Source organism: Lupinus angustifolius, chromosome LG15 (genome assembly GCF_001865875.1).
Source record: "Lupinus angustifolius cultivar Tanjil chromosome LG15, LupAngTanjil_v1.0, whole genome shotgun sequence".
Classification (NCBI taxonomy): domain Eukaryota; kingdom Viridiplantae; phylum Streptophyta; class Magnoliopsida; order Fabales; family Fabaceae; genus Lupinus; species Lupinus angustifolius.
The window spans coordinates 8456820-8483959 of record NC_032023.1 but is presented as its reverse complement, the minus strand read 5'-3'; the positions used below and the strand labels follow the sequence as shown (position 1 = coordinate 8483959).

Sequence of the window (27140 nt, the reverse complement as noted above, 5' to 3'; positions counted from 1 at the left end):
ACCACTTTATATCGATATAAACTACGTACTACTTGTAATTCTTTTTATCTAATAAGCATGGATCATGTAAAAGTGTTTTATACTATTATTATATTATTTATCATTCATATTTGATGCGTATGAATCTTTATAGTGACATTAGATAATGATTACACTCATAACACAAAGAGTGTAAAATCTATATACTGACAGTATAAAAATTTATACTCATACACTTTATCACCCATCATCCACCATTCATTTGGATTACTTTTTCTGAAAGTTAATAATAATTAAATAACAATAGTGAATGATGTAATAATAATGTATAAAACTGTCACTGTATACATCTTTTTCTCTAATATAAATGCATATGTTTATTTCCTTTCATTTTGGATCGTGTATTTAGACGAATATTTGCATGTGTTCCTGATTGTAAATGTGGGAGCTGTTCCCAATATAATTTATTTATTTCATTCATGAACTTGTTTTATCGTTTCTCAACTAAAAAGTTAAAGAATAAAAAAACAATAGACAACAGCTTATCTTTGTAGACCCCATGAAAGATGTATATTATGCGTTAGTTCAAGGCCTGAATCCTCTTTTTATTTTGAAAACCCATGAGATCATCTCATTGTCATGATAAAGGAATGTTATGATTCGAATCCATGGGATCATTGGACAGAAATAAGCTCAGAGCACTCATATAATGGTAAACTACATAAGAAGGAACTAATTCAATTGTAGAAAAATCTTAATCACTACTGTACGGTTCAACTGGACCTGACTTTTTAAACCACACAAACTTATAGAATATTAAGAACTGAATGATCAGTGAGATGGAAAATGATTAGGCAACTAGCCAGGAAGGACATCCCCATACAATAGCTAATGCTACACTATCTTTGCAAGTTTGAAATGTTTCTACTATCTTGTTCAGGAAGGACGTCCCCAAACTGAACAAGACAACGTTTTCTGGTTTTGTTTGGTTTGATCCCACATGTTTCGCAGTTTATAAACTGAAACTGCTTACACCCCTCTGTCTGTCCATAGTCCGAAGTGCTCAATTTTATGAGCTGGACATGGGTAACTTAATGAAACAAGAACCTTCTACAGTTCATACACTGTGCATTGGATTTAACAAGATAATGAAACTATCAATACTTCTAACTCGGCCTGCTCTTCACTTATGATACAGTTACAATACAGAGACCTGATTTCTATTTCTCAACCTGACAGCTATACAACATGCTCTTGAAGATATCCTACAAAATTCTACTGGAATAAAAATAGAAACTAATTTTTGTTACATGAGAAAGAATTGGTTAGAACTCTGTACAAGGTTTCGTGGTAATACCGTGCTCTGGTGCTGGGAAAAAATATACCAAATGAATGATGAAATCCAAAGCCAGTAGACATGTTCTACAACAAAATTTCTTCTTGCAATGAGAAAGACCAGACCATCATCTTCATAGCATTCACTGGATGCAGATAACTCACAAGCCATTGCAATAACCATCCATGCTGTATCTAATCTTGGCCTTTTTTCCAGAGTATTTTGCCATTTTAGATCAAATAATTTTGTTTCAACAACATGCCGCGAAACAATAAACTCCTAAGCCTTTTGTATGTTCAAAGATCTGCAGGTGGCAAGAATTTTCTACTGCAACTCAACAGCTCACCTTGAGAGGCTAATTGTCACATCATCGTCGGGAAAAGAGGCTGCCTCAGTCGATTCCAAAAGCAGTCCCCTTATCCACAGGTAGATCTGTGCTCTTAGGCAAGAGCATCATGTAGGTGCAAAGGATCTGACTGGAGTCTTCTTCTATCTTTTGCACTCTACCTTGTCAAGTTATTCCCTTGGCCTTCTCCATTACAGCCTCTTTCTCAGCTTTCTCCGGTTTCTTCTTCTCTATCTTTTGCACCCTTCTTTGTCAAGTTAATGCCTTTAGCCTTGTCCATTTCAGCCTCTTTCTCAGCTTTCTTCTTCTCTAACTCTGCTTCTTTAATATTCTCTTCATGCGATTTCCGGAACAACCTTACAAAATTTAAGAGAGTTGCGGTAACTGTAATCAACCAAACAGCAAGAGTAAGAAATTAGCCAGAGCATTATAGAATAGATAACAGAACATATCACATTTTTTCCAAATATAAAATTAAATATGCAAGAACAGTGAAACTATATTCAGTCCTTTTCTATCAATTATAAAATCTGTGTATATATGATATAATCAATTAGATGCAATGTTCCATTTATTCTTTTAATTACATTGGTTTAGGACTGGGTATCTTTATAATTGTTGACATTGTTAATATTAGTTAGTCCCAAGCCTGATTAGTTAGTCACTTATGGCGGCTTCTGGTACCTCAGAACCGTCCAAGACCAACATCCATTTTCATCAACTGTCTCACCTTTTTTCCACATATAAAATTGAACATGCAAGAACAATGAAACAATATCCAGTCCTTTCCTATGGACTATAAAATCTGTGTATATATGATATAATCAATTAGATGGTCAAGGGTATTAAGAACATCTCGCTAAAAAAGCTAAAGATGTGTCGGCGACTGAACGTCCAAAGTAAGAGAAGGTTGATGCACATTGTGCAGTGTTATCATGTCAACACTTCATCCCCTACCAAACTGGTTTTCGGTCCCCATTTCATGTGTTATGAATCGATTTGGAGTCAGGCTAAGGAACTCTATCCCAATGACATTCAATGAACTTCATCATGTGTTGATGATCCTATGTCCGGCTATTTTGCTCATGTTCATGCCGCACTTCATCATTTCATTGAACTTCTACCTACGGCTACATTTGCCCTGCTGAAAAGAAGAAACAACTTGAGCAACACAATACCTTCTTTATGATCCTTGCCCTTTATGGTTTGTCTCCGGAGTACATTACTACATGTGAACAGATCTTGGGTTTTACAGTTGTTCCCACTTTATCCAAAACATCGTTTGCACTCCTCCGGGTTCGAGTTCAGTCTACTTCGATCATCTCAGTCGCTCCAAGCAATAGTGATGTCTGCTAAGGGGGATTCAACGATTAAAATAGCAAGGCTGAACTAATCCAATAAATCACAAGGGTGAATATGTAAGATTCATGTTTGACCCTAGAGGGAAGTTGTTCAGTAAAATGTTTTTTGGCAGCGAGAAGACTCACAGGCCCTACAACGACTCCGACGTGTTGGCTTCTTGTCTGATGCATCTACCTTTATATGTAGCAACCTGAATCAATGGAATAACAACATATAACAAGAAAGCTTTAGAGCTTATGTGCTTATGTGCTTAGTGCATAGTTCGATTTTCATGGGTTCTTTGAGGCATTCCAAACCAGAACTTATCAAGAGATCACTCTCTTGGGGCGTTCTAAGGTCTTATCACTTGTCTCCATCTCGTGTCTCACTTGTTTCACTTATTCTTTCATTGCCATAGAATTAAGTCATCACAAAACCCTTTGGCTGTTTTTTTCCTCTTGAATTTGACCTCCATTGGAACATAAGCAAATAACATTTACTTTTTCTTATTAATCCATCATCCTAACACCACAATCCCAAAACCCATAAATACTTGACCTATTCTTGTTTTCCAACTCAAGAACGATTCAAAATATCCTTATGCAAGGTGGGATCTCATCACTAGGTGACATATTGCCCTTGTGTCTCAGCATAACAATCAAGGGTGATCTCGGGGTTTTACATCCCACTCCAAGAATCTTCCCAAGTGTTATTATTGCCATCGTTTGGGAAACACTATGGATCGGTGTTGGATACTACATGGGGGTCCTCCACAACGTCCTGCAAACAACTCAAACTGACATACCCTAGACCTGCTTCAACCTAAGCCAACTCCATTTCGATCTGCTTCGGTTGTGCACATTGTTAATTCATATTCTTGCATCTCACAGTCCAGTTCCCTTGGCCCCTCCGTTATCAATTCATGCGCCTCTCTGACCACAACACTGATAATTAGACCTTTTTCTGCTCTCTTTCTAATTTTGGTTACTTACCTACTATTACTTTAGCCAGTGGTACTAAACCCAAATCCCAAGGGATTGGTACGGCCAAACTCCTCAATCCACTTTTTGCTCATAATATGTTATATGCTTCAGAGTGTCCATTTAATTTAATTTCAGTTAGTTGTTTGACTCACTCTGACAATTGTAATGTTATCTTTACTACCCATAGTATGAAAGTTAGAAACAAAGGGAGAGAGGAACATAAAAATGTGAATCCTATGGCCTCTACTACATATCTTCACCCAGGATATACACTACCACACATTCTCGCATACGGTTCACAGTTAGTTGGGTCATCCATGTATTCACAAGCTTCACAAACCGGTGCCTAGCCTATCTAGATTGTATAGTTTACATTGTGAGTTGTGTCAGTTAGTGAAACATACTCGTAGTCAATATCCCAATCGAGCTAATCCATGGGCGTCATCCCCTTTTGCTTTAGTCCACTCTGAAGTTTGGGGCCCTTGTCGTATCAATACTAGTTCTAATCTTAAGTATTTTGTAACTTTCATTGATGATTTCTCTCACTGGACGTGGTTCTTCTTGTCACTTCTATTTCAACATTTCATGACCGCTAATAGTATTCTTCATCAAACCTCATGTGCTCATACGCCTCAATAAAATGGGGTTTCTATATGCAAAATTATACATCTCCTTGGCACTACTCGAACCCTTCTTCATGGTAATGTTCCACCATGTTTTTGGGGATGTTCTATTTTCCTATCATGTCATAAATCGTATGCCCTTTCTATCTTCGATGATGCAATATCCCATTATGTTCTTTCCCTATACATATCTTCAAGTAAATGACCAAGGCATGGAAAATGGTCCATTAGTGACCAAGTAAATGACCAAGGCATGGAAAATGGTCCATAGGTGGCCAACCTGGCCAAGCCAGCATGAGCCAGGCGCTGGGCGCATAGAGCACCAAACTGGGCCAGAATTCAAGTTTTCAAAATTGGCTTGATCAAATGGAAATTGTCTCGGTCAACTTGGGTTGTACTTTATTCAAATTCAAAATGAGGAGCATGGGCAAAAGATGGCTCAGTAAAACTGTGATCAAATTGAAGATAACTCCTTCAACTTCAAATCTGACATTGCACAACAAGAATCGCGGTCAAAGAGGCTAGAAACCACAAATATCTCGGCCAAGATGGATCCTCACTGTTTAAAATTCAAATTGAGGCGCAGGATAAAAATATGGCCCGGTAAAACTCTGATCAAAATGAAGATGGTCCATTCAAACTCAAATCTAGTGCATGGAGCAGGATTCTCGGCTGGGCAGATTTGGCTAAGAGTAGCCAAATTGAATTTTTCCACCTCGTTCCAAAATTCCACCTGAGCAACTTTTTCATATTATCTTCAAGGAGTTCAGAATTAAATTTTGGCTCAAGACAACTAGTCAACTAACCCTATGGATTTTTTGTCCTAAAATCTAGCATGGTAAAATTTGGCTAAGAGTAGCCAAATTGAGTTTTGCTCCTCTTTTCGAATTTTCACCTGAGCAACTTATCCATATTATCTTCAAGGAGTTCAGGATTAAATTTTGGCTCAAGAAAACTAGTCAACTGACCGTATGGACTCTTTGTCCTAAAATCTAGCATGGTCAAATTTGGCTAAGAGTAGCCAAATTGAATTTTGCCTCTCTTTTCGACATTCCACCTGAGCAACTATCTCATTATCTACAAGGAGTTCAGATTGGAATTTTGGCTCAGGAAAATATTCAATTTGACTATATGGAAATTTGGCTAAAAACTATGCCCTAAATTCTAGCATGGTCAAATCTTAGTTGTTGGAAAAGATCAAGATATTCAACCATATGCTTCTGAAGTTCAAATTCAAAATTGTCAACCAACCGAATGAGCCAAGTCAAGCCATGGGATTTTACCACCCTAGGACTTAGGTTCTTTACATGATAATTTAAATTTTGAACTTTTAAATTTTGCAAGTTTAGTGGAAGCCCTTTTCGACCAGCCACATCTATATGTAATTGAATTTTCATATTGAATAAACAAGTTTGATTTATTTGAGAATTGATTGTCTTTAGTTGAGTTAAGACTCCTAAAACTATCATAGCCGTGACCAACCCTATATTTCTTATCAAGCATCTTCGCTTGTGGTGAACCTCCTTGGCTTATCAAGCATCCATTGTTTGTGGCGCCCTCACCTCATTCCTTATCCATTTCACAAGTGTCTCACTCACACAATACACCAAACCGTAACCCATACATATTTTCCTTAACCATTCAAGCTAATAAACTATCCAAAACAAAGGCACCCCAAGGAGGTTGTCATCATCTTCTTCCTTCAACTGAAATAATTTTTCCTTTGATTCCAATTATTCAACTCCTACTACTACGGTCACACCTACCACCCAATTAGCAACTCTATAACCACAAATCTCCACAATTATACAGTAAGCCTCTTCCAGGTGTTCCTTTAGTGTATCACAGTATTCTTGGAGATTTGTGTTTAGAGAGTTGCTAATTGGTGGGTTTTCCCACATATAGAGGAGTTCCTACTTCAGGTTTGTTAAAGTTTTATTTGAAAACCAATTAGTAATATGAGGAGTAGTCCAACAGGTATTTAAACCATTCTCAAAATAATTAGGTAGACAACATGAGACTTACTTCCCAACATGCCCCTCTCCACAGAAGCCTACTGAATCAGGCGATGAGTTACCTTTGACCCTTGACAAAATGGTATCTTTTGGCCAATGAAAATCGAAGACAAGTTGGGCTCTGACGCAGATACCATGTTAAAGTTTTATCTCAAAACTAATTGGCAATGAGAGATAATCAAGCATGCGACGTGAGACGTACTTCCCAACAAGGTTAAGTGGCCTTGTTGGAGGAAACCTGATCTCTAAGAAAAGCACAAGCCTTATTATTTCAAAGGCAAGCTTTAATCTGAGTTTTTAAGGTCAAGGGCAAAAGTACGGTCTTATTATTTCCTAGCTTATTTCTTCTTTTTATCCCTCAAAGCCTCAAAAAACTCCAATTCAACAACTTCAACTATCACAGTCAAGAAGTGTTTAAGGAAGCACGAGGCAGATCCCATGAAAAACAACAATTGGGTACAAACCTAATTCCAAAATCAATTGACATGAAAATCACCCTTCTAAACTATCCTTATTTCTCATGAAAGAACATTTAAATCAATTTTAACATGATAAAATTGAAGTCACCAGTAGAAAGACAATGGCCACATATGATACAGACGAGAAGAACAAGTGTTAATGCTCAACCTACCTTGCTCAAATGGACAACGGGCAGGATCCTCGCCAAAATAAAGTGCAAGTGCATCTGCATTTCTACCCTGTGAAAGACAAATTACACAATCTTTATATCCCCTCTGTACCAGTGCATAATCTACCAAAATGATGGTTAAGCATATTACCACCACAGAATATAGATTTGTTACAGATGTGACATCTGACTCAGCTCCAGCAATGAAGTCTTTCAATGTCTGGGAAGGGTGTAAAAGTGAATCAAATGCAATGAAAATATAAGCAAGATAACAAATGATATGAACAAGATCATTCATGCAGTATGATGACAATGTTGTTCACTTCTATAAAAAAAATCACTCCTTAATTTTGATTTAAAACAATTAATGTTTATGCTAATAGTTGTACACTATTTGTAATAATCTACTATTGTTTAAAACCCCTTCATTGACTGAACCTGGTAACTAAAAAAATCATAACTCCATCTCAACTAAATAAATAACCATACAATCCCTTCCATTTATAAATCAAAAGATTCAGGAAAAATCTCATCCACAGTTGTTGAACAAAATGAAGAAAACAAATTTAAGAAAGAAAAAAATGCTAAATTCTACAAGAATCTAAACTAAAATTCCTCACACTGGAATATAAATGAATTAATTGATGACGATAATTATAGCAATAGCTACACTGTCAAAAACCTTTAAGATGGAGGAAAACCATTGTTATGAACTCAGTTTACAGACCGAACTTTCTTTGCAATTTCATTACAATATTTTCATGATATAATGAATAATTAAGGCTTGAATAAAAATGGTGAACACCTTATTGAAAACTTCAGATACATGGCCATCATTTTCAGATGCAGCAAGTTCCTGTTTAACCTTTTGTAACCCCTTGATGATTGCCTGCATTTCTTCTGCTAATGACTTCAATTGTATCTGCAAGATTGGGAACATACAATCAATATACAATGCAATTACCTGATGCAGAAAGTTAACTAGTACCAAGGACTTTATTATCAATACAAATCTACTATTTTGGACCTTCATTTTTCTCTTTCTATACCAAAACCCTATAATTTCAATAATTTCTCTTTGGTGTACTTCCAGAATATTTATTTAATGAGCACAGCCCAAAGAGGATAAATCATTTTTCCTAAACTTTTGTATGGCTCATATGATTGTTGACATGGTATTAAAGTCACAACTGAGTCATGGTCAGCCATTCCAAATCGGCATTCTTGTTTTGAGTCTGTGGTGGATGATTTCTAAACATCTTGGTTGGGTAGTGTCAAGCCTATTTTTCCAGACATCTCCTTTCTAGGATTTTTTTCTTAATCCCTGGTACTTTATTTGTTATCATGTCTTTCGATCAGTCAGATTCTCTCAGTGTCCGCTTTACAGGCAAAAGTTCTTGGGAATTTCAACTGAAATTGTTTGTGAAAGGAAAAGAGTTGTGGGGTCACATTGATGATAGCGATCCAACACCTAAGGATAAAGAAAAATTGGGTAAGTGTGATATCCAGGACATTTGTGTCATGGCCTGGATGATTAGTTCTGTTGAGCCTCATATTATTCTTAATCTGAGGCCTTATAAATCTTCCTTAGAAATGTGGAATTATTTATTAAAAAAAGTTTACTATCAAGACAACACAGCTAGGAGGTTACAATTGGAGTATGGATTCGCTATTACTCACAAGGGAGTTTATCTATTGAGGAATACTATTCTGGCTGTCAGATTCTTTGGAATATTCCACCTTGTTCATACGAATGTACACCCAAAGCTTTATATTCACAATCATAAAGCTGCATGACGAGATAAAGTCAAATTTATGATTATTCTATGGTGTAAATGCTGGAAAGCACACCCAAAGACTCAAAGTATACTCAGGAGTACCACCAAAGAGTAAGTAATGAGGGATTGATTATTAAGAGAGAGTAGGTAGTCTACTGATAAGAAAGACAATTGTGGTAAAGGCATGGTCCCAATATTGTATTGGAAAACAAGCATGAGGGCATGTTCCCAATTATGGTAAATAGAGCTAAACCAATTGATGATGCGTATAAGGGCATGACAACCTATGAATAATGCATAGAGACTTCAGAAAGGCAGTAAATGGCCTAAACTCAATACCAAAATCAGTCTGAACAGCTTTGACATTTTTGTCAAAATTGTGTATAAACTAGGGATAAAGGTATGGTTGTTGTTGCGTACGAACTAACCTTAAAAAATACTAAAAAATGTGAAGAGTTTTAGATTTCTGTTTGAGAAGAGAACCAAAACCAAACTTTCCTCTACCATAGGAACCATTAAAACCAAAGTTGAACTGATGGGAATTTTGAAGAAAATTCAGGTGAGGCATATTCTGATTAGATGAAGAACTACCAAGAAAATAGGAATTAGAATTCAGAGTTCATCATATCAGGGCTATGATAGGACTAAATACCAGAATTATGAGATAGATTTCGACAGACAGAGGTTGGATTTGACGAACTAGGACCATGCGTCACATTTGATGAAAAGACCTTGGTAGAGGAAAAAAGATGAATTCTCTCAAGGTATGTATGCTTCATGAGCTAGAAGAAGAGATTCAGGTTCACCAATTGTTACGGGGTTCAAACCTATTGTTGATAAATGTTACAAATGATTCATAATATGAAGGAAGACCTTCAAGAATCAAACACACTTGTTCTTTTCAAGAAATTGCATTACCAATAGCTGCTCCGAGAACAGAAGAGCTTTACATCAAGAGAAAATTTCAGAAACATATTGTGTGCCTTTATTCGCAGTCCTAAGCTCAGATTACAACAATTGCTATGCGCATGAATCCACAAGTGAAAATAAGTGGGTAACTCGTCCCAGATCTGCCACGAATGCCTACACCCAAGAACACACGATTGGGCAGAGAGTGGTGGCAATAATCAAGAAGCTAAGTGATGATGTTGCTCTTCCCAGAGTAAGTACGCAGGATTCTCATGATTGAATTAATGATCTTCTTCAGTGAGAATCCGTGGTGGAACCTTAGGGTTCACAACAAAACATTCTATCGATGAGATGTGATCACTACTTCAACTTGTTTCCAGATTAGATAATTCTTCTCTGATAGTTTAGCAGAGAAATAACTTGCGAAAATGTGATTGGATATGGTGGAGGCAGCAAAGTAGAAGGTGAACAATGTATATCAACCATTATCACAGATCACTTAAGCTCTGATTACCATGTTAGAATCTAAGCTCTGATTACCATGTTAGAATCTAAGCTCTGATTACATTGAGAAAATCACTATTTATCAAAAGAGATTAGAAGCTAAGCCTAAGGGCTGTGCTAGCTGGTACAATTGGAAAACTAACTAAAACACGTGGCTAATTACCTCCCAACAAACTAAATGGTATCACAGACTAGCACTTGTCTCTAATACAATAGGAGGGAGGGAGGGAGGCTGTGAATAGAACCTTCCACCTCGACCACCACGGAAAACACCAAAGTCAGATCAATATTGAAACAACGACGGAAGATACGAAAAATGTACATGGTGGTGCAAAATTTGAGAAGAAATCAGAGCTTGTGATGGTGAATGTGATGACGTCGCCGTAACATTTGCATAGAGAGCACCAGAGATGAATCTATAGCGATTCTTTTAAAGTTGATTCTCAAACATCACAAGAACGATTCCGGAGAGTGAATCATTGGTGGAACAGGTTGGCTCTCAACCAAAATGATCACTGGCTCTCAACAATCTAACCTTTTCAAGATCTCACTGACCATCGGATCTCGAAAGGACAAAGCTTAAAGGGATGCCACTGAAGAGTTTGAAACCCAACTAAAGCAAAAGCACTTAAAGACTGGATATCAATGTTCACCCTAACTAAACCACTTTTTGACAAGTTAATCTTGAGATCATAGATGACCTTAAAAATGTTTAAAATCAGCAAAGTATTAACAAAAGAGTCAGCATCTGATTCCAAGAAAAACACAGAGTGATCAGCAAACCAAAGGTGTACAACCCCTTATGATCCAATTGTTAACACCTCAACAAACCCATTATGGACAGATTAGACACAAATCGGCTAAACACATCAACCACAAGAATGAAGAGAAAAGGAGATCAAAGATCTCCTTGCCACAAACCTCATTGTTTCTTACTACAAGAATTATGTCTCCCATTCACAATCATTAAAAAGGTGGAAGAGAATAAACACCGTGATACCTACATCTGCCACTCGCCCCAAACATTTTTCATTACTTTATCCAGAAAACCCCAACTAACATGATCATTAGCAATGAGGGCAACATCAAGGATGTATGATAGGCTACTTAACATATGCACATAAAAATATTAATTGCCAAATTCGAAATTACATTGGATTGCCAAAGTTGAAGGAAGTTATTTTCAGTTGGCCTTTTCCATTCAGGACAGTTGCACTTTGACATCCTAATTTAAGATTCCACTTGCATTTCCCCCATTATTTACAGTACAAGTAAATTCCCACTTGACTTAACATGGCATATGTAAACTCCAATGTGATTTTTTGGAAGCAAAAGGACCAAAAAGACTGTATGACTATGACAAGGTGATGAGTTTTTGTTTCCCATTCCAGATGTGTTTTCGTGATGATTAAAAGTTGTATTAAGTATACTAATTTACTGAGTCATCTTCCCCTCAAAAAGGCACATACTCCGAATGTGCTTCTCAAACTATGAGGAGTTAACTCTTAATTTGGATGATAGGCATGGCATTGCAAAACGATACTAAAACAAAGAGGAACATGTTCACTTTTACAAATAAATGGGGAAAGTGCAATTGGCCAAATAAACCAGGGTTGGAAGGTATAAACGACATTTGCTCATTTGGATATAAAGAACCAAAAATAAATCATCACCTTAGAAGCTGCTTCCAGGTTAACAAGATCTAGGTGAAAATCAAGGAGTGCAGGTGACTTTTCAGCTAGTACCTGGAGTTCAAATAGGTAAAAACAAAGCGTAAGCCACCAAATAATATCTTTACTTATTGCAACAGAGACTTATACCTTGCAAAGGTAATGCATCAGTGTCATTTTGCTGTTAGAAGCACGGGTGTCAGCGAGCTTTGAAAGACTATCCAACTTGAATCCAACAGCAGCTCCTGGAAAAATGGATACATTTCACTCATTATTTACCGACAAAATGCTTACACTGTAAAGTGGTGTCTCTTAGTATTATTTCGTGAGGCTTGTTATGATAGGAAAATGTATAAATATTGACTTTCAATTTAGACCTTTATCCACATTGTTCATATTGAATGATACTTATAGAAATATTTATTTATAGTGTCATGTCCCTGTGTCCAATATTTTGCTCAGTGCCCATATCCGTGTTTCAATGGATTTCATCTCGCTAAAAGGGAAACAAATCTGAAAACTTCTAATAACAAGCTATAAGCAGCAAACTAAATGAGAAATACTAGCAACAAGTAGAAGAATGATGATAGACATCATCGTCAGTAGAAAAGACATACCCCTCGCTGTTCCTTGATTCAATGTATTACCCAAATAAAGAATTTTCTTCATGATCTCCTTCAGTTTGAGTGAACTACGACCCTATTACCAAGACAATGAACAAAGTCAAAAATATATATGCAACAAAATGCTCACTAGGTTCATAAGCAAAGTACCTCTTCACAGGCAGAGTTCACAGTGGTTAAACTCTTCTTAAACTCTGTCATCTGCATAAAGGGGAAAACAAGGTAAGTAAAACAAAGAGCCATATCCACAACAAATTCTGAAAAATACTGCAGACACCACCAAACCTGAGACCCAAACTGAATCTTGAAAGAGAATACTCTTAATTTTGACTCTGCTCGTGGCACTTTCATCAACTCCAAAAAGAACTGAAACATAACCAATGTATATAAGAATACAATTACAGACGCTGCCCTTAATTTTTATCCGACTTTTAGACACTTTCATCAGCTATGCAAAATTTTGAAACATAACCATATAAATAATATATGATTACACACAGAAGTTCCTGAACTAACAGAGACAAAAATCATTGGTTTATAACCCAACATCAGAAAGGTGGAGATGAACAAAAGCAAATAAGCTTTTTTGTCAACATGCAACCAGGCGTAAGCAACAAATTTGTCATGAACTTGATTCAATCTCTGCAACATGGCTATTTATAACTAGTCTTCTGTAATTATTAAGTTTCAATTTACATTCCATTAATTGTTTTCATAAAATAAAGATGTTCCTTCTCTACTGTAGCTTTTTCCAAATAAACTGCACCAGATAGTTTTATTCTTATAACTAGTAATTTCCTCTCAAGATTGGAAACAGCCTCTCCGCTTGCAAGGATAAGGCTAAGTACGTCTACCCTCCCCAAAACCAACAAGGTAGGAGTCTCGTGCACTAGGCCATCTTTCTTTAATTTCCTCTCAAGTCAGGGTATCAGTATTTTATCATGTCATTGATACACTACAAAACTTTTACTTTCAAGAATGCTCAACCATCAATCATGTAAGTTTGAAGACACCAAACTCATGATCCAGTTCTGGATATGCCAAAAATGGAATCTCATGTAAGTTCTATGTGCTTAAATTTTTCTTTCCATAACTGATGTATCATACTTTTATGAAAAAATCATTTGCGGACCTGTTCACACTTTCCCAATTTCTCCTTGTCGCCAGTGTATCCCTAAATAAACAATAACCAAAACAAATCAAAATTAGAAAAGTAAATAAATTACAGAAGAGTGTAAGTCTTAGGAGCCGCAAATGCTGGAAATGAGAACCCTTCATAAACAAAACAGGAAGTGAGCATCATAGAGTCTCACCTTCAAAAGCTCCATCTCCTCTTTGGTAGGACAATTTTTAATAATATTTTCCACCTGATCAACATCTAACACTGACTCGTCCAGTGCCAGCACTGCAGCCTGAGAATATGAACTAACATTTTAGACAAGAAACTGAAAAGGTTACTGGTGGATATTTAAGAAGTTTGATAAAGTTTGTAAAGATAAGATATGGTAAGAGATTGTTACAAGAATTATCTACCAGGAGAAGCCATTAGTCATTACTAATACTACAAACATATCAAAATTATTTCAAGAAGCATCCTAATCCTAACATTAGGACAACAAAAGCCTATTCTCCTGAGGTGGGATGGCTGACATGAATCAAACAATGTCACTGTGTACTATCATTAACTAAGTTTTGGTAAAGGTGATTCAGATCTATTTTCTATAAATAGTTTCTCAAAGATCTTTCCTTTTATCTTCATCAACCTCTCTGTATACGGCTATCCTCGACCTCATCAAGTGTTCTCACTAAGCTTCTATTGATCTTTCATGGCAAAACCATTGTTAGAATACATGACTATCATCTTATAGAGAATAGCTAAAGGATATTTGGGTCGATATAAATTTCATATTGTCATGATGATATCTTATATTAGTTTAGAGTATTTTAGAAGATCTCTAAGGATTGAGACTACTTTATTTTATTTTTTATGATTTATTTTTTTATTTAATTAGGAGTCTAGTATTAGTATAACTAGCGGATAACATTATGTCTTTTGTATCATATTATTATTCATATTAATATCAATATAATTATACTATTTTGAGTATTCCTTCTTCTCCTTCAATCCCTCAACCTTGTAATTTCAACATCTTAGTCTTATGGATGTGCAGTAAGACTTTCATTTGAGCACGAGGATCACCTTTTGATTACAACACTAAAATCATTGCTCCATTTCAGCCACATAATTTGAATCTTATAATTTACATCTCCTTCTATATCCTTGTCATTTTGCATTATATTTCCAACATACCTAAACTTGCAACTTGTTGAATTATAAGTATGATCTCCAATTTTTACCTCCAAGATAGTGCTAGCATGTGTTTTGCTAAACTTGCAATCTAAAATTTTAAATTCTGTGTCTCATGCAAAAGAATACTACTGCCAATAACATGCTTTAACTTACAAACCCAGCCTGCATAATTATATTAATTTCTTACAATAATTAAAATATTTAAAAGTATCAACTTACCATCATATCAGGAAGTGGCATCTTAACCTTTGTGAGCATAATTTCAGTATTATTGGCCCTCTTTAGGTCAACCTATGATTAAGAATGCAAATATACAAATTATTGGTATAACCAGGGGAATACCAAGTAAAGATCAAGTCAATGAGTTCAGAATAATTATTTGGCGTTTAACAGTCAAAAAATGCACCACTATGCACGATTTAAGTATCTGAATTTTAATTTCCAAGACAAGAGACAACACTGGCAGAACATTGTCAGAAACCCCGTTTATTAGTTGTATTATTTCCTTGCATATTACAATTATAGTGTATGATGGAAATATCCCTGAATCATAGGGATCTGAGTGTGTAGGTGTTGCCATTGTATTTCCTAAATTAACTTTTCAGCCTAGTAAACATGGTTATGTGTGCTTGATGATATACATAGTCGGTCCTAAGCCGATATAGAAGGTGAAGAGCCAACGTAAAACTTTATCGAATCTCTATGATATGGATCAACGATGAAACTTTTCAGCCTTGTATATACGACTGATGTTCTTCGCATAATTAAATGAAATCAATTCACACTACCCTAACTCTTGAGATGACATTAGAGCTCTCAAATTATTGGCGACCTAGTGCAAGAAGCTCCCATTTAGTAGGGTATGGGAAGAGTAGATGTGTGCAGCCTTACCCTCGCAAATGAAGAGGTTATTTCCAGGATTTTAACTCATGACCTTCCAGGTCACAAGGCAAACAACCTTATTGTTGCTTGTTGCATCAAGGTTTGGGGAAACCCTAGATGACAACCTTCATTGTTGTTGATCATCCCTTCGAGGGCATCCTTTATTATTGTCGTAATATACCTTGTTCCTTAGTTGTTATCGCAACAACCAAACACAACCTCCTTGCATTGCGTTAACTAAATTGTTGCGGACATGGGGAAGTTGGTTGGCATGACGATTGAAATAGTGGATACTCAATCCCAAATTCAAACCCAAAGAGAATAATGAAACATTGACTAGGGACAATAAATCCCAAACTCATCGAGAGTTGTAGAACCTCCACACTACCTACAGATTGTATGGGAAGAATTGCTTGAAATTGTCCCAACTTGTTCGTACTATTTTGAAAGGTAAAGGGAAAGTTAGCCACTTGATAGATCCCTTGAAGAGGAAGATCCCAAATTTACATAATGGGATGAAGAGGACTCTATATTCATGGCATAACTAGGGAACTCAATGATCCAAGAAATCAGTGATGCTTGCATGTTTCTTAATTCTGCAAAGGAGATTTGGAATGGCATAGAGCAGACTTACTCCAAAGCTAAAGATGCGACTCAAATATATGATGTGAAGGTGAAGAATGTGGCTGCAAAATAGTGAAACAAAGCAGATTATGCCAATCAACTCAAATCAATGTGGATGGAGTTAGACCATTACAGGTTCATATATGACAAATGCTTAGCAGATTTAGCATGACAAGTTTATGACTTCTTCTACGCCTTAACTCTGATTTCGATCAGGTAAGAGTTCAAACCCTTGGAAAAATGTTCCAGAAACTAATGAAGTGGTGGCTATGGCCAAGACTGAAGAAAGTGGAAGGAGATTAATGCGAGAAACCCCTGTTGATAAGTAAGTTTCACATCGCCTTTCTCATTCTTTTAGGCATGGCTTAAATACTTGTTGGGCTACTCCTCTCATTGCCAATTGGTTTTGAGATGGAACATTAACATATATCAGAGCCAGAGCCCAACTTCTCTCTAGTTATTATGGCCCAAAAGATGTCCTTTTAATCAACGGGAATAGAAAATACCTATTCAACAGCTTGAGGTAAGAAACTGTGTTTTATTAGTTGTATTATTTTCTTATTTAGCAAATTACAATTATAATGTAGATGGGAAATATCCTTTGCTCATAGGGATATGATGTATAGGTGCTGCATTGTATTTCCTAAATTAGCTTTTCAATCTTGTACACATGACTGATGTATTCTTAGTATAATTCAATGAAATCAATTCATTCTACCATAATTCAATGAAATCAATTCATCGTACCATAATTCTTGAGAAATAATAACAATAAAATTAATATGAGATGTATTTAAAATTTATGAGAGGGTGAGCTTAGTGCAATGTTAAGATTGTGGCTTACAAATAATGAGGTCATGAGTACAAATCCTAGAAGCAGCCTCTCCACTTGTAGGATAAGGCTGTGTATATCATATCTACTCTCCCCATGCCCCACTAAGTGGGAACCTCGTGCATTGGGTCGCCCTTTTTTTATGTTTTCAAAACAGACATCCATGCTAAAAATGTTATGTATCAAGGTATGCTTAATATTTCCATTGACGTAATATAATTAAAGAAAGTATACATTTCTTTCCTTAAAAAATCAAGAATAATTAGCTCAAGTCAGATTGCAATGAAAATGGCTTATTTTAGGAACAAGTTACTAGGCATACCAAAGAATGGTATTAATTCCAATTTTAATATAATGAAAGCCTTGGGCATTAGCAACTTTTCTTATTAAGTAAAACTACAAATCATGGTGAATTAGACTTCCAAAAGTAAAGAGCAACCGGTGAAAGCCATCAAATCGCCCCACACGTGGCTTATTTGAAAAATCAAATTTCAAGGATATCATATAGAAGAATAAAATACCAAGTGGATTTTGTCAGTTTTGGATCCAGCTGATTTTTTTCGGCCTCCAGCATCAACAGGTTTTGGAACATTTACAGAAAAAAGCTTCTCTATCTCTGAAACGTCAAACTCTTGTGCACTAAGATAGAATGTAAACCAATCATTACAAAAGGAAGGACATTGAAAGGAAGGGTACTGTATAACTATAGAAAATTGAAATGACTAGGACAAACTCTTCAAATAATAGACAAGTCAAATTACCTTTGTGGTTCTCCACGCTTTTGTAATTCTTCCCATAAACTTCCCTTTAATGCCCTAGTTACCTTACTCCAATGGTAAGGCTTTAAGGGGGATCGTCGAGTTGCTGTTGCAGCAGCTGTCGTACGTGCAAGTCCACGCCCTCTCCCTCTTGGATCAGCTTCTTTGGAACCTAACAGTGGAGGTGGTGGAGGTGCACCACCTGGCGGAGGTGGGCCACCTCGGCCACCTGGAGGAGGTGGCGGAGGTGGGCCACCTCGGCCACCTGGAGGAGGTGGTGGTGGTGGGCCTCCTTGGCCACCTGGGGGAGGTGGTGGTGGTGGGCCTCGGCCACCTGGGGGAGGTGGCGGTGGTGGTGCTCCATGCATTGGAGGTGGTGGTGGCGGTGGTGCTCCACACATTGGAGATGGTGGTGGCGGGGGTGCTCCATGCATTGGAAGTGGTGGTGGTGATGGGGGTGCTCCATGCATTGGAGGAGGTGGTGGTGGTGGTGGGGGTGCTCCATGCATTGGAGGTGGTGGGGGTGTTCCATACATTAGAGGAGGTGGTGGTGGTGGGGGTGCTCCATGCATTGGAGGTGGTGGGGGTGTTCCATACATTAGAGGAGGTGGTGGTGGTGGGGGTGCTCCATGCATTGGAGGTGGTGGGGGTGTTCCATACATTAGAGGAGGTGGTGGTGGTGGGGGTGCTCCATGCATTGGAGGTGGTGGGGGTGTTCCATACATTAGAGGAGGTGGTGGTGGTGGGGGTGCTCCATGCATTGGAGGTGGTGGGGGTGTTCCATACATTAGAGGAGGTGGTGGTGGTGGGGGTGCTCCATGCATTGGAGGTGGTGGGGGTGTTCCATACATTAGAGGAGGTGGTGGTGGTGGGGGTGCTCCATGCATTGGAGGTGGTGGGGGTGTTCCATACATTAGAGGAGGTGGTGGTGGTGGGGGTGCTCCATGCATTGGAGGTGGTGGGGGTGTTCCATACATTAGAGGAGGTGGTGGTGGTGGGGGTGCTCCATGCATTGGAGGTGGTGGGGGTGTTCCATACATTAGAGGAGGTGGTGGTGGTGGGGGTGCTCCATGCATTGGAGGTGGTGGGGGTGTTCCATACATTAGAGGAGGTGGTGGTGGTGGGGGTGCTCCATGCATTGGAGGTGGTGGGGGTGTTCCATACATTAGAGGAGGTGGTGGTGGTGGGGGTGCTCCATGCATTGGAGGTGGTGGGGGTGTTCCATACATTAGAGGAGGTGGTGGTGGTGGGGGTGCTCCATGCATTGGAGGTGGTGGGGGTGTTCCATACATTAGAGGAGGTGGTGGTGGTGGGGGTGCTCCATGCATTGGAGGTGGTGGGGGTGTTCCATACATTAGAGGAGGTGGTGGTGGTGGGGGTGCTCCATGCATTGGAGGTGGTGGGGGTGTTCCATACATTAGAGGAGGTGGTGGTGGTGGGGGTGCTCCATGCATTGGAGGTGGTGGGGGTGTTCCATACATTAGAGGAGGTGGTGGTGGTGGGGGTGCTCCATGCATTGGAGGTGGTGGGGGTGTTCCATACATTAGAGGAGGTGGTGGTGGTGGGGGTGCTCCATGCATTGGAGGTGGTGGGGGTGTTCCATACATTAGAGGAGGTGGTGGTGGTGGGGGTGCTCCATGCATTGGAGGTGGTGGGGGTGTTCCATACATTAGAGGAGGTGGTGGTGGTGGGGGTGCTCCATGCATTGGAGGTGGTGGGGGTGTTCCATACATTAGAGGAGGTGGTGGTGGTGGGGGTGCTCCATGCATTGGAGGTGGTGGGGGTGTTCCATACATTAGAGGAGGTGGTGGTGGTGGGGGTGCTCCATGCATTGGAGGTGGTGGGGGTGTTCCATACATTAGAGGAGGTGGTGGTGGTGGGGGTGCTCCATGCATTGGAGGTGGTGGGGGTGTTCCATACATTAGAGGAGGTGGTGGTGGTGGGGGTGCTCCATGCATTGGAGGTGGTGGGGGTGTTCCATACATTAGAGGAGGTGGTGGTGGTGGGGGTGCTCCATGCATTGGAGGTGGTGGGGGTGTTCCATACATTAGAGGAGGTGGTGGTGGTGGGGGTGCTCCATGCATTGGAGGTGGTGGGGGTGTTCCATACATTAGAGGAGGTGGTGGTGGTGGGGGTGCTCCATGCATTGGAGGTGGTGGGGGTGTTCCATACATTAGAGGAGGTGGTGGTGGTGGGGGTGCTCCATGCATTGGAGGTGGTGGGGGTGTTCCATACATTAGAGGAGGTGGTGGTGGTGGGGGTGCTCCATGCATTGGAGGTGGTGGGGGTGTTCCATACATTAGAGGAGGTGGTGGTGGTGGGGGTGCTCCATGCATTGGAGGTGGTGGGGGTGTTCCATACATTAGAGGAGGTGGTGGTGGTGGGGGTGCTCCATGCATTGGAGGTGGTGGGGGTGTTCCATACATTAGAGGAGGTGGTGGTGGTGGGGGTGCTCCATGCATTGGAGGTGGTGGGGGTGTTCCATACATTAGAGGAGGTGGTGGTGGTGGGGGTGCTCCATGCATTGGAGGTGGTGGGGGTGTTCCATACATTAGAGGAGGTGGTGGTGGTGGGGGTGCTCCATGCATTGGAGGTGGTGGGGGTGTTCCATACATTAGAGGAGGTGGTGGTGGTGGGGGTGCTCCATGCATTGGAGGTGGTGGGGGTGTTCCATACATTAGAGGAGGTGGTGGTGGTGGGGGTGCTCCATGCATTGGAGGTGGTGGTGGTGGTGGTGCTCCGTGCATTGGAGGTGGTGGTAGTGGTGGTGGTGGTGGTGGGATTGTCCCATTAGTTGGTGGTTGTGGTGGGGTTGTCACATTAGTTGGTAGTGGAGGTGCCCAATGAGTTGGTGGAGGTGGGGGAGGTGGAGCTTTGAATAGTGAAGGAGGTGGTGATCCACTTGATGGAGGAAGAGGAGGCGGTGGAAATCTACTAAAAGGAAGTGGAGGTGGAGGTGGCGGTGGTGGTGGCGGTGGTGGTGGAGGTGTACTTTGAGGAAGAGGAGAGAGTGATGGTGGAGCTCTACTTAAGGGGTATGGTAGAATTCTACTGAGAGGAGGTGGAGGAGGTGGAGGCGGTGCTGGTGGAGTTGTACTTAGAGGAGGAAAAGCGGGTGATGGTGGAGCTATACTTAAGGGAAGTGGAGGCGGTGTTTGTGGATCTGTACTCATGGGAGGTGGAAGCAGTGGTGGTTGAGATTTACTTAAAGAAAGTTGAGATAGAGACAGACTTCCATTTGAATTAGGTAAGGATAATGAAGGTAGGGTTAGTAGTGCTGGGGGTGGAGCACTACATAAAGGATTTGGGGGTGGAGGTGCAGGTGGAGGTGGAGGTGGAGGAGGAGGAGGACAGGGTAGATATCTATATATAGTAGACATTCGAGGAGGAGGAGGAGGAACGGATAGAACTTCATACTTTGGCAGAGGGGGAGGTGGTGGTGCTGGTGGTGGACAGGGATTGGAGGCTTCAGTAGGCAATACAGAAACTTTTGATGTAACTGCACAACTTGCAAGAGTAGGCGAAGCTGTATAGTTCTCACTAGCTACGGCAATTGATGAATAAACAGACTTCCAAGGGGTGGGAGAAGATAAGAAGCTCCCTCTATTTTCCACAGAAAATGGAGACATAGGTGGAGGTGGAGGATGGATGGGAACGGAGGGAGAAGTTGTCAGTTGTAAGTTCACCCCTCTATTTTGTTGATTAAATAATGTCAAAGTAGATGGTGGTGGTGGTGGTGGTGGTGGCGGTAACAGTTGCGGCATGGAAGGCATTGTACCATCAAATGAGGAATAGGATGATACTGGTGGTGGTGGAGGTGGAGGTGGAGGTGGAGGCCGTAGCACTTGATCGGAGCTCAACTGTGGTGCCTCAGTAGCTGACTGAAGAGATGTCTCTTTCTCTGACAGTAATGAAGGTGGAGAGTTTGATACTATTATTGTTGTGTTGTTTGAAGATTTTGAATCGTCTCTCTTGCAGCTTTGCAAGTCATCTGCCATGTCCGTAGAAACAACTGATTCATAGACATGAGAATCTGAAGCGACACTTCCCTTATCATCGGTTATTATCTCCTCTACAGAGGTAGCATTTGACAGAGCAGCTGTAGAATTATTATTCCTTGCTGGTGGATGTGAGACATGTATTGAATCTTGATAAAAAACCTTGTTAGGAGGAATCGTCATAGTTGTTGCACTTGGCATTGCTTCTTTTGCCTCAAAACTCTGTGGTTCTGGATGTTTAATCTCTTGCTTTACTGCAACTGTATCTCCCAATGACTTTGAGTTTGAAAGTAGTAATTTCTGTTCACCAGATGGAAGTAGGCTATGAGATTTTGGTCTGGAAAGATCATGCATCTGCTGCCCTGGCTTTGAGTCTAATTCCTTTCCTGATGCATTATCTTCATCATATATGTTTTGCATAATTGCCAACTCATCATGTACATCCACAGTGTCTTCCTTTGTTTCAAGAGTTTTCATCATATCATAAGTGACTGCTGTGGTAGTTGACTTAATTTCTCCGTCATCCACAACAATGTCTTTCACTGCATGAGCATCTGAATCCACCCTCTCATCAAGCTTGTACTGCACATCATCAACAGTAATGTCTTTGACTGCATTAATAATAGAATTGGTCCTTTCATTCTGTTGATGAGTCCCATCATCTGATGTAGAATCCTCAAAAGTATGAGGATCTGAATAATCCTTCCATACCTCTTTATGGCTTCCATCATCTGCTGCATTGGCATGAACCATCGGAGAATTGTACTCTCCCTTAGCTTCATGTGCATCAATTACATTGCTGAAGATCTCTTCCACTTCATAGAACTCCTCAGGTGAACCACTTTCCATTTCATTTTCATCTTCACTCACGATGACTGTGGTTAGATCAGGTATAACAGCATCAGCGTCCAAAAAAAGCACCTGATACAGATGAGTATTTGTTCAACTACTGCTTCAGAAAATGACTGTCACATGATAACAACAACATACCTCTGATTTGAAGTCCTTGGAGAATTCATCCTTTGCATCCCACAAAATATCAATTTCATCACGACTCAGCATCAATATATTTGACCGCACAAATGCAGTGTGAAACATAACTCTAAACATCATCTCCTCCCGAATAAAATCTTCACTTAAATGTATGCACTCAAGAACAACATCCCCTTGAACAGGACAATGGATATCAATTTTCACGAGCATACATTCTGCCTGCGGTTAAAATTTCTTAATAAAACATTCTATCTGATTAATTCACAATTCAGTAGGCATAGCATAACTATACATCACCTGTAGGTAGTGGTGAACATTATTTTGGATTTTTGAAGTTGAAAAAAGAAGCTTAGAACTTCTATTGACAGGTTTTAAAGTGTCTGGACCATAAACACGTACAAGAGGCCTGCAACCTTTTCCACCATCAAATAATGGAGGGACTCTAAGAATCAAACAATCCAAATATAAGGGTGTGTCTGATGGAGGCCACTCAGAACCCAAATGTCTCCTAGAAATATACTGAAGATATCTCAACTGAGAAGGTTGTGGATTCAAAGGAGATAAAAGGTGGAGAAGTTCTCTGGGTGCTTGCTTGTAGACCATTTCAAGAGTCTTCTGCTCCCCACTATACTGTTTACGGTACAATAGAAGACCTGCAAGCATAAATGCCAGAACAGGCCAACCGCCCCGTTCACAGTGCATCAAAAGCACATTTTGTTGCCCCTCCAAAGACAACCAGCTTTCACCTGACCGAAGAAAGTGATGAACCATCTCCAAAGGCAGAAGTGGACAACCCTCATATTGTCGAGGGTACTCCATAACTGTCATATCATACTGAGACAATATGTCTGAAATTTGGCTGCGTTTTTCTCCTTCTCTGAAATTGAAAACCATGAAAGAAGCATCTGGGAAGTGATCTTGTAGCTGATCTACAATTCCCCCAATATAAACTTTGTACTCATCTTCTTCCAAGACATCCGTGGAGAAGCAACAATCAAAAACTGCATAAACAAAGAAGAACCAGTCAAACATTATGGTAATAAAGAGTACAGGCCTCAAAAACTTATTTGCAGCTACAGTAGTCTCTGTTTCCATTTCAATAAGAACTTAAGGAAACCCAAGACACTAAATGCAGAGTAAATGAGTTTGTTAAACAAATGCTTAAGAAGACCAATCGTATACAGTAAATGGCAGAGGCACTTTCACCTTCAGGTACCATGACACCGTCTTTACAACTATCTAACAAATGCAACTGTAGCAAAGCAAAAATATAATTTCCTAAAGTCTAATGGTTCATTTCCAATGTTTTTCAACTAACAATCCACAATTGACCAATTACCACTCTCTGAGACAGAAACTGGTTTGTTTATCGCTTATATATCTAGGTATCCTATTCCAGAATTCTATACACTTTCAACAGCCCATCCCCACCCATCCAAAAACTCATGCAAGGAAAGGTCCTATAACAACAACCAAACTTTAATCCCACTAGATGGGGTCAGCTACGTGCACCAAGTGATATCATAATGCTCTATTATAAATCATGTTTATTAACAAAGCATTGATCTCAAAATCTTTCTTAACCGTTTCGCCTATGGTTTTCCTTGACCTACCTCTTCCTCTAGAAATTGGACTGACCTCCATTTGATCTACTCTTCTTATTGGGGATTCTAAGTTCTAACGGTGTCCTCCACACATGCTCAATCTACCTAAGTGTGATTCTACCGTCTTTTCTCTAATAGGAGCTATTCCAACTTTCTCCCTAATGCATTCATTTCTAATCATATTTTCTCTAGTGCGTCCACTCATTCAATGCAACATTCTCATTTATGTTATATGGATTTTATTCTCTTACTGGACTTTTACCACCCAACATTCAATCCCACATAACATTGTAGGTCTTATAGTTGTACGGTAAAACTTCCCCTTAAGCTTGAGTGACATCTTTCTATCACATATGACACCTGAAGCACTATGTGATCTCATCCACCCCGCATGGATTCTATGGTTACATCTTTATCAATTTCCTCATCAAGTTATACGTTTGATCCAAGATACTTAAATCTAATGACTTGTGGTATGGTATTATCTCCAATTTTTACCTCTATAGGAGGGTTTGTCCTCCCCTTACTAAACTTACACTTCATATACTTTGTCTTACTTCGACTTACACGAAAATGATGTGCTTATAAAGTTTGTCTCCACTTTTCCTAAATTCTCATTTAATTTCTCTCTTGAGTCTCCAACTAGGACAATAATAACAATATCATCCGCAAAAAGCATGCATTATGGCAGCAATTCGCGAATATGCTCAGTACGCACATCCAAGACCATTCTAAACAAGTAGGGGTTCAATGTTGATTCTTAGTGTAATCTAATAGTAATAGGAAAACCCTTTGATACTCGTCTTGTGTTCTCAAACTAGTCATGACCCATCATACATAAGGAGGAATGAAAAAATAAGGATCACTTTGCGAAACATCCATCACTAAACACATATTAAGAATCTGAACCAAAGCAACACAAGTTAAAGAATACAAAATAAAATAAAAAGTTCACATTGTTGTAACTTGTAACCATTTTGCTTAGTGCAATGGTTAGGGAATAAAAATAGGTAAGCGTTTTAATAGAAAACCAAATACATCACTCTTATTAATCTGTTAAAGACACAACTCCAGCAACACTTTACCTTGCTCTTATTCATTAATCATTACCTCTGCGGCAATAGATAGCAAAGCCATTGTTGTAACACAACACTATACCAAAATGATACCAAAAGTTCAGTAATTTAACAAAATTCAACAGTGCCATAAGCAATGCTTCTCATGTTTTGCAGTTTATCATCCATTCAGAGCATAGTTACAAGGTACTCTCATTAACTTTGAGCATCACATGCCGAATTCATCATTTTCGGAACAACAAAAAAACGATAAAAAACACAAAATGCAAGGAACAAGATGTAATGTGAGATGAAACAATAGAAAGGAAGCAATGAAACAAACCATAGACCCTCTCAGAGATCTCGAGAAGCCGATCCGGCGGTTTCCGGTAAAAGAATCTTCGGAACAGCGCCATTGGATGGCGCTGTTTCTACCCTAATCTGATCCACACCGTTAATTCGAATAATCGCCACAAGGACCAAAACTTGAAATCCAAAACGAACCGTTTTGCAGATCTCGCATTTACCCAATTCCAACGAAATCGCCAAATTCCAAGACAGGAATTTAACAATAACCGGTAAGTAATAATGGAAATAATAAAGAGGCAAAGGAATTGAATGCCGAATATGAAAGGGATAATGAATAAAAATGAATAAATAAAAAAGGGAGGAAAATGAAGTAAAGTAATAATAATAGAAATAGAATGGGAAAAAGAGAATGAAATGTTGTAAGATGAAGAAAGAAACGTAGTGGACTGAATAGAAGTTAGAGTTGTAATATGAGTTTCTGTATCATAAGAATGTTTCTTCAATGTCCTTCTCTATTTCTTTCTTTCTCTGTGTCTGGAACGACAATGTAAACATAAAAACATAAACTGATAATAATAATAATAACTTAAACATCAACAAAGCTCAGCTGGGGCTGGCTTTTGATTGATAGATAGATGCATGAGATACCACTAAATCTACGTGGCAATGCCCCATCACGTCACCTTAATATTATAATTAATGTTAATACTAATAATGTTTATAAAAAGTTAGTATAACATTTCATATCAAACCACGTTTAACTGAAATTAATATTCAAATTAATTGTTTTTGTTTTTAATATTTTTATATAGAGTGTCTCCATAATTGAGAATAGTTTTTCTTAACCTCATTTTTCTATCTATTCGCTGAATTAATGCGTAATAAGATTTTCTTAATCTACATTAATTCTAAATGATCATTATTTGATACATCTCCTACTTCTACAATTCAAAATGATTTGTGGTTATTAGTTTTTTCCCAATTAAATTTTTTAAAAGAAATAAAAACATGACATCAATTAGTTAAATAATTTAATAAC

General features: G+C 39.0%; 1 protein-coding gene across 1 annotated transcript; it reads right to left on the bottom strand.

Annotated features, from left to right (window-relative positions):
- On the bottom strand, positions 1071-26682 carry LOC109327684 (formin-like protein 20). The gene is made up of 17 exons (XM_019560850.1): positions 26136-26682; positions 23431-24134; positions 23131-23352; positions 18146-23061; positions 17906-18023; positions 15266-15337; positions 14049-14147; positions 13868-13909; positions 13021-13101; positions 12886-12936; positions 12730-12811; positions 12263-12357; positions 12116-12187; positions 8057-8173; positions 7403-7471; positions 7255-7321; positions 1071-2045 (listed from the first exon to the last, which is right to left on the bottom strand). Exons 1-17 carry the CDS (start codon positions 26206-26208, stop codon positions 1867-1869), a joined length of 7059 nt encoding a protein of 2352 aa, XP_019416395.1. The 5' UTR covers positions 26209-26682; the 3' UTR covers positions 1071-1866.